The 14,753-nt window shown below is 44.4% G+C and overlaps 1 protein-coding gene across 1 annotated transcript in view; it reads right to left on the bottom strand.

Moving 5' to 3' along the window:
* Positions 1 to 6,463: 6,463 nt before the first annotated feature.
* LOC147725847 (extracellular calcium-sensing receptor-like) overlaps positions 6,464 to 14,753 on the bottom strand; it is a 109,164-nt gene continuing 100,874 nt past the window's right edge. The window contains exon 4 of the mRNA XM_086963373.1: positions 6,464 to 6,775. Within this exon, the coding sequence (XP_086819499.1) occupies positions 6,464 to 6,775 (312 nt within the window). The remainder of the gene's footprint in view (positions 6,776 to 14,753) is intronic.

The raw sequence follows: 14,753 nt of genomic DNA, 5'->3' as shown, positions 1-14,753 counted from the left end.
CATTCCAGGATGTGCATTGTTCCAGGCCCCAGAAAGCAGCAGGGGTCCAGAAACATGTCTGGTGGTGACAGGTGAAAGCAGCCACTCAGCCTGGACACTAGTGGTAGGTTAGTTTTCAGGGGGCATGTGTCATTCAATTCCACACTGGCATCAGTGTGGGTTTAATATGCTGAGAAGTTTTCAATAGTTTTCAATTACCACATTGCGATGTTTGGCTAACCTTAACATATTCTCTAATACAGAGGTTCTCCTAGCCGAACTAGCATCCTACAAAACATTCTCTAAAATGACTGAAATTGTACATCCTAACGTTTAAGGGCCAACGGCAAGGTCATAACCGGTGTCAAGATCCCTAACCAGACTTACCCCTCCCACTTGGGAGGGGCGACAGCACAGAGGCTTACCTCAAGTGCAACTACTAACAATTTCCCTTGACTTGACGGGGGCACTTAAGAACTCGACGCCATTTAAAGGTCGTTCGAAAACTCGTGTGAGGTATCTAGAAGGTATCGTGGACCTCCCCCCACCCCACACAACTTACAGCATCTGCCGTCGCAGATGTCACTGGCCCCGGGAAATTCACCAGGAGGGGGCTGTAACCCCTCCTACAAAGGAAGGGGCCTTGACCGCCTTTCCTTTACTTCCGGCGACCCATCCTTAGACGGGACCGCCTCCCCATTGAGGGGCCAATGGCCACCTCTCCCGAGCGCTCCCATCCGTGTTGGGTGACGCCCACTCATAGGGATCTACCAATTAGTGCTCACCGATCATGACCTTACCGCCACAGGTCCGGATAGTTGACCGGCTATCCGGACCCCCCACAAAACTCCTACCTAAAGGTCATGTTTTAACGTTTTTAACCAAGCCAAGAAGTCTCCTATGAGTAACTCATTCCCCACCCGTGACAAATGCACACCATCCCCCAAATACATACTGTCATCGTTAATACAACTATGCGAGATAGAATGCAGTGTCTTGGAACGGAACAACCTACTCACTTTGTTATTAAGTTTTCTAACAGAATGATTCAAAGCAGGAATCGAGACAGCCCCCCGCCACACTTTACGTGGGATCATATGGGACCACGCGATTATGCACCCCGGAACTCTCCTTGCTAACCAACTTACCGTGGAAAGCATTGCCTCTAGGAGAAGTCGTCTACCGGTGGTGACCAAATCATTGCCCCCTAAATGTACTATGACTACAGACGGCGGTGACCTCGCCCGCCCTAACAAACCCTCAAAGAATGTTTGAAACTGGTCAATACAGAGACCGCCTCTTCCGTAGAAGGACACTCTGTACCCGTATTCCCCAGGTACGTGAATCATGTCACCTGCTTCGAATACGTCTGCGGCACGCCTCACGTATGAGTGGCCCACGACCCACACCTCCTGTCTCACAGCCGGTGACGTCTGACCGCTGGCCTGGTGTTGGGTCGACTTCATAGTCCGCCTCGCCTCGTAGGCTTGCGCAACTGAAAACCAAACAAAAGACAAGAAGCGTGAGTACATTATTACAGCTTCACAACATGTGCAATCGCACATATCTCTTATAACAATTGGAGGACCACCGCCCCACTCGTTTCACTTGTTCAACATTAAGACCCCTGGCTGTAGCTTCGGTGGCAGCCCCAATTCGAAAGGAATGGGTCCCGAATTCGCCCGGGTCCAAGCCCGCTGCGGTAATGGACATTGCAAGCACCCTCTGAAACTGAAATTTCATCAGTGGGGTGGCGTCTGCGTGTCTCAACAATGTCCCCCCCCATGATGCCACCCTTCGTGCTAGATAATCCTCTAAACACCGTACCGGACACATGGAGGACCCGGGGATCCTGCGAATGATCGTGCAGTCTCCCATCCCATCTTGGTCGGTCTTGGACCTGGCAAAGGAGACAATCATCGTTTCACCCCTTATCTGAACGTGTTCCCGGCACAAACCCCCCACCACATCCTGTTTGTTCCTTGCAACCAGCTCACTTATCCTCATTGCCCCGTGAAATGCCAGCGTAAATGCAGCCCGGAACAAACACGTCTCGAAAGGAAACGAGCATGTGGTAGGGAGTGTGGCCAGCAACTGGGACAACCTATCCAGACCTATCGGTCGTCTCTCATCTACTCTGCGACCCTCCAGGCGTTGCCACCCACGCAGCGCCTTCTGTACTACAAAAGACGCTGTTGGGTCCTGGATGTTATGGGCCCTGGCAACAAAGGAAATGGCGGCACGATGCCTTTGGGCCGTAGCCACCGACTTCCCAGCCCTACGTAAGGACATCAGAAAATGTACTACCCACTCCTCCTGACCCCAAAGTCCCCCTCTCTCAGTCCCCAAAAAGGCTAAATAGGCCCGAAACGCCCCTTCATATGCCTTCCTCGTCCTGGGTGCTAGACTCTCTCCCACGAGGTGACGAAGTTCGGGGCACCGAGAGACCAGAGAGCTTCGGGGAAGGGTGCCGGCTCTGGGTCCGCTGAGGGAAGGAAACCCGAGAAAGCCTGCATGTGATAACGAGATAGTGCATCAGCAGCCTGATTCATCACCCCTGGGACATGTTTTGCCCTGAATATCACGTTCAGTTGCATACACAGTAAGACAATTTCTTTGAGCAGCCTCAAAATTAGTTTACAACGGGCTGCCTGACTATTGATGCATTCTACAACGGTCATATTGTCAGACCAAAACACGACAGAATGATCTTTGAACCCTTCGGGCCAGGTTCTCAGGGCCACCAGAATGGGAAACAGTTCAAGGAAAGCAATATTACTCGTCAGCCCCTCCTCATGCCACCATGGGGGCCACCTTTGTGCCGACCATTTTGTGCCGAAGATGGCGCCAAAGCCTATGCTTCCTGCTGAATCTGTCCATAGACCAAGCTCTTCAGAGGACACGGCTGGCTTGTTCCAGACGACTCGACCATTGAAGTCCGCCAAAAATGCTAACCAAATACGCATGTCCTGGCGGACCTCAGCCGATAACCTCGTGCGATGATGACCCTCCTTTAGGCCAACCATCGCTTGGGCAATTGAACGGGAAAAAGGGCGGGCCATTGGGATCACCCTCAAGGCAAAGTTCAACTTCCCCACCAATTGTTGCAACTGATGCAGTGTAACCTTAGATGCATTTAAACATACTTGCAGGGCTGCCCTGAATTTCGACACCTTGCTAGCTGGTAGACGGAAACAGCCCTCACTAGAGTCCAACTCGATCCCCAAAAACTCGAGGCAAGTCGTGGGACCCACAGTTTTACCTGGTGCCAATGGCACGCCAAATTGACCCATCAACACACAGAATTCAGCCAAGGCCTGGGCACATTCGGGATTTCCGGCGGGTCCAAGAAACAGAAAGTCATCAAGGTAATGCATCACATTTCGGAAACCCGTTTTCTTCATGAACACCCATTGCAAAAAAGTGCTGAACTTTTCAAAATATGCACACGATATAGAGCATCCCATTGGCATACATCTATCCATGTAATATGATCCCTGAAACATGAATCCCAGAAGACGCTGGTCATCTGGGTGTACCGGGAGCAACCGGAAAGCTGACTCGATATCTGATTTTGCCATCAACGTCCCGGGCCCCAGGCGATTCCAAATGGCTACTGCCTCATCAAATGATGCGTATCGCACCGAACATACCTCTGGATCAATTGCATCGTTCACCGAAATACCCCGTGGGGCTGACAGATTATGGATTAATCGAAACTCACCTGGGTCCTTCTTGGGGACCACCCCTAACGGAGAACAAACAAAATACGGTACCGGGGGTACAATAAACGGCCCGGCGACCCTTCCCTTGCTAACCTCTTTCTGGATCTTATCCTGTACTACAGATGTATGCTGCAAGACGGAAAGTTGATTTCTGCACGTCCCGGTACCCTGAAAGTCCCCCACCGGGATGCGGAAACCATATGAAAAACCGTTCCGCAGCACCCCAGCAGAAGTACGATCTGGGTACTCGCTGAGCCAAGGAGTCATCGCCAAAGTATCAATCGGGGTCGGTAAAGGTGCCCCTCAGCCTATATTAGGCTTGTTTGGCGCCTCCCTTCCCCCCATTCTCACTCGTTTTGGCTCTACACAAGGACTCAGGATGGGACGACCCGCAATTGCTGCATTCGTGTTTGAATTTACACGATCCCGGAGGCCTGGTACATTTTCCCTTGTTGAAATTGAAGCAGAAACCCCTTTTTCCCGTGTTGCCGGCAGGTCTCGGGTAATCGTCGGTGCTCGTACCTGACCGAAAGGGCGTCCCCACATTTTGGCGTGAGTATTCAACAACATTGCTCCCTACTAACGGCATTTTCAACATTCCTGACTCTTTCATTTTGTCCCATGTCACAGAATCGTAACAATCCCAAGTTAAACCTTTGTTATGTTCCTTTTCTTTCCTAAACAAGTTGTCATAACAGAACCAATGGTTACCATGATACGCTGTCGAGTAACCCATAATTCGTGACTGATAAATGGGAAACTCAGGAAGCAACTCGGGCCTACGTTCCCCCAAAATCGACGTAAAAATACCCCACGCATTGCCCCAGTTGCCAATATTCTCATTTACCTTAAAGGCGGCCATTTTTGCGCGCCAAACACTCGGATGCATTAGGTCCTTCTGACTCTTAACATGCTCCACCTCATAATGATCAACAAGCAAGGAAAAAATATTCACATACTCCCCCGCCCAAATCTTTTCCTTTATTGCTAAAGGCACATGTTGTCCCAATCTCTCTCTACGAGAGGGTGCTGACTCATCCCTTGCGATCGGCAATGGCCGCTTACCTGAACTGGACGCTGCTTCTGCCGCTTGCGGCTTGTCTATCCCCGCCACCGGCGCGGTCACCTTAGCTGCATCTCTCTTCTCACGCAGCCCTTTTATCAGCGCCTGTGCCTCGGCAGCCGTGGCGCCCTCACTACTATCCCCCAACCATGCTGCTAGCTGTGCTGCCAGCTCGGGGGGCATATCCTCATTGGATGTCGGGGTGACGACAACGGGGATTGGATTCCCCTCCATCGGTACTGGGGTCGGCGCCTCGAGCGGGGCAGAGGGAACCGGGACGTCTCCACCGGCTGGAACCCTTCTCGGCCTCTTAGGTCTCCCTCCAGCCGGCGCAGGGCCCGAACCCTCCTCCCCGTCTCGCTCCGCCAGCCGTTTCTTTATGTCGGACATCTCTTTAAAAAGGGCCCGCACCATCTGATCGGTCGTCATTCTCTTTGCGCCTTTCTTGGGCATCTCTCCGACGAAGTATCTAGAAGACAAAGAAAAAAGATCAAAAACGCTCAAAATTGGCTCTTCGTTCTGTCCCGAGCTCACGTGTAGCGAGGAGGTGCAGCTTCAGAGCACAAGAACAAGAGGACGTCTTCTGGTCTTGCGTCCCTTTTTATCCGTCTTCAGGGCGGGCGTAAACCCGCCCCTGCCTGTCCCGAGGGCGTGGCTGGCTGCGTCGGTGTCTAGGCCAGCCCACTCTAGGGCGGGAAAAGGCGCGCCCCGGCTACGCCGCTTCGGGCATACCAGCCGAGACGCGCCTCCCGCCAAAAAATGGCTTCCCGGGGGGATCGAGGCACTCCGCCATACGTTCGGGGGGACCGAGTGGTCGCCCCTTTCCATCAGTGTGGGTTTAATATGCTGAGAAGTTTTCAATGTAGACATTATGGTGCTGTGGAATTCATAATGTCAGACTCCCAGCACCATATACTCTTAATGGCAGCACTGCACATGCACTTTTACCCTCACCACTGGTATAGTACACCCAGCTAGAGAGGTGACTGACCTATGCCAGGGCAGTGAGTTGTAGGCATGGCACACAGATGTGAGCCAAGTTGATTCTTCACTTTGGTTCTGCAGCAAAACACACAGCCAGCAAAGGCAGTGCGTGTGTTTCTGTGTAAAGGTGCAGGACCTCTAAGGGTGGCACAACAAGTGCTGCAGCCCTTAGAGGTATTCCCTGGTCACAGTGCCCTGGGTACCTGAGGTACCATTTACCAGGGGTCGACCTGTGTCTAGAGATGCCAATTGGGTTAGATTTGGGGAAAGAGCACAGGCCTGGGAACCTGATTGGCAGGGACCCAGGTCCCACCAAGGACAAGTGCATAAGTAGTCCGGCAAAAAGTATGTGTAGGGGGTGCTGCAAAAGAAACCCAATTTCCTACAATAGGGAAAAGGGGAAATATTTTGCCTGAGGAGAAAATAAATAGGAAAAACATATTTTATGTTAATTTTAAATGAATACTTCAGCAATTTAACATCCATAGTAATATAATGGTGATGTACATCATTGACCAAGGCACACACACAAACATGGTCATTCATTATTTCCATATATTCCTATGCCCTAAGAGTCTGTGGATGCAAATGAAATCACAGACTTCAGAGATTATGCAAAGATTTATACTTTAAATAATTGAATAACAAAAAGAAACTCTTCATAAGTTATTCTTCCTTTGTAATTAATTACAAGAACCGAAGATAGAGCAATTCAAGCAAACTCACTGTAGTCAAGTGTACACAGGACGTAGCTCAGAAGGGATACCTGAGGCAGACTTGCAATCACATGTGCAATTGGAGTCCCGGTTAAATACCAGATGAGGGTGCTCTCGTTGACGGAAAGCTGACGTCCTGGTGGAGCTGAGGAGTGAAAAGTTCCAACTTGGGCGCTTGAGACGGTTCCATTAGGAGTGATATCAAAAGTCAAAACATCATAGAGAGCTGGCACCTCCCCATTGTCATCCAAACCAAACTCAGCTCCTGCGGGTGTCTTGAAATGTATCTTCTGTAGGAATTTATTTACCTAAAAATAGGATAAAATGAAATTGATGTGAGTGGGAGTTTGATAGCATTAATGAATGAGATAAATTTGGACACAATAATATTTCACATCTTTTAAAGCTCCTATTTACTGTTTTTGTATGAATTAAAAGACGTTAAGAGGGACAGAACCCATTATGAATATTTGCACTTTGTTCAAGCCAACTACAGTTCCGGCATAACAATAATTTGGTAGGGTATTGCTCTGCTTGAAGTCAAGTGAGCCTGTGCAGTTTAGCTATTAGATGGAGCAGAGTTTACAAAGTTTGGGGTTGAATGGGTACTCCTTGCTAAATAAGGCAAACCTTGAGTGCACCTACCGTGTTTGCCAATAGGCCCACAAACCATATAAAGTATCACAATTATTATATGATGTCATCAAATATGTTGTTTAACAAAGTGGTGCAAGGGTGCCTGCTTTGTTTGCAAAATTGTTTTTGTGCAGGAAGGTTACACCTTCTTGCACAAAACCGATCCTTCAAGGCAGTTTCCTCAGAATGCAGCACACATAGAAAGAAAAAGTAACAAAGAGAAGTAAAGATATTCCTCCTTGTTACGCCTCACCTGGGAAGGCGCAGCATTTTGATGCATTCCCTGGTCTGCGGTAATGGTAATGGTAAATCTAGGAATGCACCAAAATCCATGGGTAGATGCTTGGGAGGCTCAAGCTCCACCTAAGGAACACCGTCTTAGGGCAGAGTAACACAACACAGTGATTTGAACTGCGTCACATTACTCTAGATGTATCAAGCCATGCAGTGCTTGATAAATCTTACTTAATAGTTGCATCGTTCTTGTTCCCCATTGCGACACACAAGTGCGATGCAACTCGTTAATAAATATGTCTCTAGATATACATGCAATTAGATGTCTACATTTAACTTCCAAAGATTTTAATTTACGCTCCACATTTTGTCCTGTAATGCAAGGAGATACCTTTGATGTCTGTTCAGTCATAGTGGTACAAGACATCAAGAAGTTGCATACTCAAACAAGTCAAAATAGGAGGGGCATCCAATGTACGCAGAGGAAATGCAAAGATCTATTGCACAAACTAAAAAATTAAACTGACCATGTAAGAAGATGCTCTGAAATATGCAGTTACATAGTCTTATGGTCCTTACAAATGTGTATGGCGGTGGGATATAAACGGTTAAGTTATGAAACGTGTTATGCTAAGACAAACAGCCAGATTGTGAACAGGTGTGGTGCGTCCATTGGGGCATAGGGGTGTAGCCCAACTAATCCACATGAAAAGCACCGTCGTCAAGCACACAAAAAATATTTTTGGCATTTGGAATCCTAAAGAATGTTATAAGCGCCACAGCGCGACCGGACGGGAATTAGGGACACACCTGACTCAATCCGGAGTGTTGAGGTTCTTTGAAATCTGAAACTGTGTTTAAAATATCATTATTCTGCTATGATTTTGATATCTGAGAAACGAAAATGGCAAGTTTTATATGTGTGTGTATTTTCATCACGATACAATGATGCATGCAGGAGTTATTGGCAAATTCATTCTGAGGCCACAGGTCCCATGTTGTGAACAGCAGCCATCTTAGGTGTTGCCCTTTACATAGGCATATACATGAGCCAATGATTCTGGTAGAGCAAGTATTAAAGGACACGTATCCCTTAGCTTGAGTTCTTCCTGACTCCCATTTGACCTGAACAGGCTGAATCTGCCTACGTGATGTTGGCCTCACCAAACCAGTCCATGCCCTCTAGTCAATCTATATTAAAGATCTGAGCAACTTGTTGTGTACATTGGCCTGAGCAAGATTAGAAGGCCGAATACAGTAGCCATGCCTGTTTATGACCCACAAGCATCCCTTATCCTACATTTCTATCTTCCACACCTGGCTCTGTTTCTCTGCTTCTAGGCTTTTACAATGGGGAGGTGACCGTTTATATGATGGGGAGGAAACCAGTTCTATTGTGAGTTTCTCCGGCCTGCACAGGAAAATATGTGAAGTTTGACATATGTTCATGATGGAAGATGGGTTGGTCAGTTTGGGCAAGTAGAATGGAATTCATAATTATAGCCTGCTTTGTTATGGTACCATAGGAGCGACCTACAATGATGTGTTTCACAGCAAGAATGTGAGCCTAGGGCCAAACTTTTTGTATAAAAAGCCTGCCTGAGAAAGCTCGGGCAGGCTCCCTCTTTCAATTGTAAAACTACGGTTGGACGACGAAGCCTCATAATTAATTATAATAAAGATGTCTTTTAATTTTACAGATTGGCTGTCAATTCCTTTGCTGCTTTATTATGCAAACTGCTGGATAGATCCCTGGTGGGGAGAGTGAGTCATTTTCTACTTTTCCTCAGTTGGCGCCCAACGTGGGGCCTTATCATGGAGTGGTTATCTGCAGGAGTGTTTTGTCAAAGGATGGAAAAACTGCTGGGGAAGACAAGACAGAATTCTACCAAAAAGAGGTACTCAGGGAACAGGGTTTTCTGGGGGATTATCTGTCTCTGTGGCCCAGTATGTTTTTTGATTTTTATGACTTAAAACTCTCCTAAAGATGTCACTCCTGACTAAGGAACCCATTCTTTTTTTGCTGTAAGTATTTTTTAACAGACTGTTAGTGCAGTGGGGAATTGACAGTTATAATTTGGATAAATATTTGTGTATATGCAAATTGCAATTTGTATAGGCAGTTGAAGAGATATTTTCTCCATCTGTTTTAGTTGAAGAATAAAAATGGGTCGCTCCCATTCCTTTTTGGTTCTGAGTCCTTAGTTATTTATTGGTCGCAGAAATGTGACGCAGTCCTTAGTTATTTATTTGTCGCAGAAATGTGACGCGGTCCTTAGTCTTGGTTGCTTTTGTAGATTATCACTGGTTGCTTTTGTTAAGATAATCTTTGGTTTGGGTACCGGTACATTTGGTTCATTTGGTAGGCCTTTGGTTGCTGTGGTTCAGATTATCGTTGGATAATCTTCCTCAGTATTGGTTCCTTAGTTTTATTTGAACACTGCAGTATTCAAAAACCATGGGTCACGTACATTTGCGTGTATATCGTTGGAGATAGCCCCATGAAGTTTGAAACCCAACTAGTGAGCGCAGATGCCTGGTCGCGGTATTTTGTTTTGTATTAGTATTGACTAGGTTGCAACGAAGGATTCCCGGTTGGAGGATTCGCGTCTGATACCTCCGGTTGGAACTCCAATTTATGAGCTCTCTTTAAAGGTCTGTGAGGCTGTCTCTTTTGCAGCCTTCTGGAAATCTGTTGAAGAATTAAAAAAAAAACTAAAAAAAATAGGAACTATAACGTTTTTGTTGTAAATATGGTTTACAACTAGTATTGGCAGGTTATTTTTTAACACAGTCTGTAGGCTGTTCCTTGTTCCTGTCCTAAGTGTTGACCTATGGGTTAAAATGTGTGTTTAAATGTCTATGTTGTTTGTGGGTTTTGTTGTAAATTGCGACGGCGCGATTTACAAGAAATGGTTAGAGCGCGCTGTTTTGTGTGTCCTGAGTGTTTGACCCCCCTTCTGTTTTGTGTCTGGAATGAGCTCAATGTATGTATGTGTATTGGTCACGTTCAATAGATGTAAATAAGGCTCCAAAGAAAAAAAAAATGAAAAAACAAAATTGCCTGTTCTTTAGACGCACGGTGTTAGATGTTCACAGCCAAGTCTTTTCAGCTGCAGTATTATCTAATAAGAATGTTCATTCAGTCAGCACCTCTCTAGTTAAACACGGGTGGTGGAATTCTGCAAACAGTCCTTTTTAAATAAATGTGGAGCAGTAATCTCACGCAGTCCCAGTTAGGCAGCTGCACCTAGGCTTGTGTGTTAATATGTATCTAAATAATAGGCTAGGGATGTAGTGAGCGTTTTACATGTAGAACAGTCACAAATAGCAATAATTAGGTTTCATTAGGAGAAAATAATTATTAATTATGAAAAATAATTATTAAAAACAAGTGCTACAAAAATCGTTTTTTAATATTTGTGAAGCTTAACACTCATACTATGACCCCCTAGCATTAAAATGTTTGATTTAAGTTATGTTGTACCACGAAAATGACCAAACACTTCTGTGCGCAATTTCCCTTACCCTAGGCGCAAACAAGCTCATTTCTATAAGGTATAAATAATTATTTTCAAATGTATGACTCATAAATTAGGTAATAGACAGTCTAGTAATACCCACTATGCAATAAAATTGTAGGTTATTTATTTCTTAGTATCCAGAATACAAAAGTCGATTTTCAGATAAATAGACTGTTTTGAATGGTTTCAGGGCCCCTTTTTAAAGTGTCTCTTCAGTAAAATACATACATTTAGATCTTAATATATATGTTTGCAGGTTGTGCCTTCTTATGATTCAGCGAGTCAATGTGTCTTAGAAATTGTTTTAAATATAGTGAAATATTGCAGGTTATGTGGAAGTGGTTAAACCTACTGCCTTGTCAGCTTCAGTTACCACGAGCAGGGGACTGGCAGAACCTGTATAACGTGTTCCAGCAGTAGCGGCCGAGATGTTATCTTGTAAGGCTGTCTTGTTGACATTTGTGACCTTTTAATTAGGGCCTCGCCTGTGGAATGCAGCATGACATGGTTAAACATGCACCTGATGCTAAATTCAGCTGCCTCTTTGTATTTAAATCCCTGCCCCTGCCACGGTCCTGACCTGAGGTCACTTGAATAGCATGACTTGCTCCGATAAATTTAATTCCTGCTCATGTTCACAATTTAAAAGTATCTTCTTAGAGCGTTAAAAATATGACATTAGCTGGGATGGGATTTTCGTTTTTGGGAACTAAAATGAGCAGAGGATGCAAGGCCATGTACAGCAAATGATGATTGCATTTTAGCCAAAGAAAAAATAATAGCTCCAGCATGTTCCCACAAAACGCTTGTTGTTCGGTAATTTATGTCATCAACACATTTATCTCAAATTAGAAATACGGCAGGGCTGACAGAGCATTGCATCCCGCTAATAATAATGAAAGGAACACTATTTAATTTGTAAAACTGCAGCCTCATTTGTCAGTACCCTGAAGGATTGTAGAACCCACACGTGGTTTGCATAGCTCCCAGTTGCTTTCATAATGCTGCACACAAGTGCTTTATATGAGATGTAGTTGATTGTATATGATTTAAATCTGTAAACTTCATTCATTGCAGGCTGGCTTGTTCTCATTTACCGCATTCACATTACATCTGCGTTAAAAAGCGCACATCTGAGATAATAAACAAATAGGAAAGGTATTCCTCATGCAAAATTGTAGCACCTGCACTTCATGTCTTACAAATTAAGCACTGTGTAAAATGAGGGAACATGATTTAAAAAGGGCAAATGCAAAAGTGATTTCTCTGAAAAAAAAATATCAAACATTCTGCTAAATGATCTGTAGAACTGGTATATGTGTGTCTCCATGCTAGGAACTAATTTATTTTAGTTAAGTTTATTTGACAAAAAGAAAAACGAAGTGTTACATTAAGTTTTAGATAGGCAATAAGTAGAAGCCCTTCCCCAAAATTCTGCAACTTAAAGGCCTTAGGCCTGAGTGAGAACGGGCGTTTTTGCAAGGTACATAAAAAAAAGTTACAGGTAAGTAATGAAAAGTTTTTATATGTCACGTTGTGTCATGTTTTATAGTCTGATAAAAAGGGTTATAATTGATGTTGTATTATGAGAAATGTGTGTGTTGTGTATCTTTTCTGCTTCTTCCTACAGATAATTAATGGATTAATTCACAAGACACGTGAGTTGGCTGGTTGAAGAGAAATGTTTTTTTTTGCGTAATTTCTTTAAGAAAAAATGTGTGTGTTTATGTTTCATTTGTACATTTGGTCCACTGAAACGCGTTATTTGACACAGCGACATTATAGTTGACTGCAGGGTATCAATTACCTGATGCCCTGCTGTCAAAAAGAAGGGTATAGGATTTTAGACTTAACAATTGAGATTGGGCTGCAGGTTTATAGTATACAGTACATGTGCCATGGTATTATGCATGACAGTTTTATTCATATATGCTGTTTGTTTGTCTGGGCTGTTTTTCCTTGTGCTTGATATACAGCAAGTATATCTTATGGCTTGAGATGGCTTGATATGTGTATTTATTTTTTTAATGTTTTGTGTGTATGTTCTGTTCTATGGTGCTACTTTGAATTACAAGTTCCCCTGTGTTGTGAAGGAACACATATGACGATATGTGTTATTTCACGATAAATTGGATGAATTTGTATTAAGATAAATTTCACAGATATGGATCTCATACTGTGAGCGAGTAAGGCAGCAGTTTTTCCAGTGCATGCCTAAATTTGGCTGTAATGATTTTTAGAAAACTAAAATGATATACTGGATCAAAGTATGCCATCCGTTGTTAGTCACTTAACTGCCTTTTTCCTTAAGGACAGGCAGCTCTGCATTTATGTATCCTTGATTGGGCCTAAGGATGGAATTATAGATCCGTGACTAAAGGTGGCCTAATTTTGATATCGCATTTTTTTTATCGCATTTTTTGATTCCTGAATAAGCCTATGGATTCATTTTTTTCCCTGAAGAGACAACTGAACATTAGTTAGAATTACCGTGTAGGGTATAGATTGTCAGCGGTAGAGTTAAATTTCAGTAACATTGGTCTTTCATGTATCCCCGTGCTCTTGGTGCTGTGTCACATGCCTTAGGCCACCCAAGCAAACTCTTGTCCTTCCTATAGATTTTTATTTTTGCTCCTTCCCTGACCAATGTTGCATCATGTTTAGTTATTGAAGATTTTAGTTGTGTCCTACTTCCATTTTCCCTTCTCCATCTTCCTTTCACCAGTCAACCCATTTATTATTATGGGTGTATTGTTCATGTTCACACTTCTAGACTGCAGTGATGTATTAGGAACCCCCCCTTATGCTACATACCATTCCCTTTTGTGTGACCAGACTGGTTCTCAAGAATTTTCTTTAGGCCTACTTCAAATGTCTTTTCAGACTGACTGTCAGGATAGTGATAGCCTGGTTAATTGACCCAATACAAGTTTTCCATCTCAATAGGAGATTTTCCATCTCAATAGGAGATACCTCAAGTTTACATTCTTTTTAGTACGACATATTTTTAATGTCTATTTTTAATTTTTCAGTTCTCTTCTGTTTCTGCTGTTCCAATTTTTTTAATAAGATGTGTTCTAATCATGCAGATACCAGGACTCTCTAGTTCTTGTCCTCTTGTCTGCACAGTTGATCAGTAGCCTTTGTATTACATAGCGTGCCTCCAGTGGTACCTCCTAAGCAAGCCATTTGTTTCATCAGAAGGCGTTGTAAAAAGAAAAGAAAAAAGGAGCTGATTTTCTGTTTTGCCTCAGAAGTTCAGTGCAAAGATGTGAAGGATCCCTGCTTCTGATGGCAGAACTGTCATCTACTTTGTTCAACTTGTTCAAACTGTCATGTGCTTGAAACCTCTGGCAGCGCGCGGTCCCCTGACCCCCTTGGCCTGAGTTTTTGGCCTTTCCCCACACACACCTCTTTTCCCTTTGCACCAGCGGAATGGCAGTGCACCCAAGGATCCACGTTTGGAAAAAGGCACTACCTTCTGGTGCCCATGAGAGAGCAGCTTAAGCGTTTTCTGACACTAAATGATGAGTGTTGGAGTCTGAAAGTGCTGCTGATTTTGCTAAGTGGTGCTTGTTTCTGCACGAGATGTTTTGTGCCCTTGATCTATGAAGAGCACATTTCCTGAGGTGTCACAGAGAAGAGACACTGGTGCATTTGTTTTGAGACATTGAGACTTTGAATGAACTGTGGGTGTTCCAGGAGGGCACTCCTACTGAGCATGAAAAGGCCTGGATCGAGAGGCCCAACGCGGAAGAAGATGATGGAAGCGGATTTGATGGACAATAGAAGCCTTCCAAGAGGCTTATAACGGATTTTGGACACAGCTGCTAATATAGACTGAGTAATTGCCTATGTAAGGGCAAAAGTGGCGTCTGAGGTTCTTTGAAAT

Source organism: Lissotriton vulgaris, chromosome 3_1 (assembly GCF_964263255.1).
Source record: "Lissotriton vulgaris chromosome 3_1, aLisVul1.2, whole genome shotgun sequence".
Classification (NCBI taxonomy): domain Eukaryota; kingdom Metazoa; phylum Chordata; class Amphibia; order Caudata; family Salamandridae; genus Lissotriton; species Lissotriton vulgaris.
Note: the sequence above shows the minus strand (reverse complement) of the source record. Positions and strands in the feature narration are given on the sequence as shown.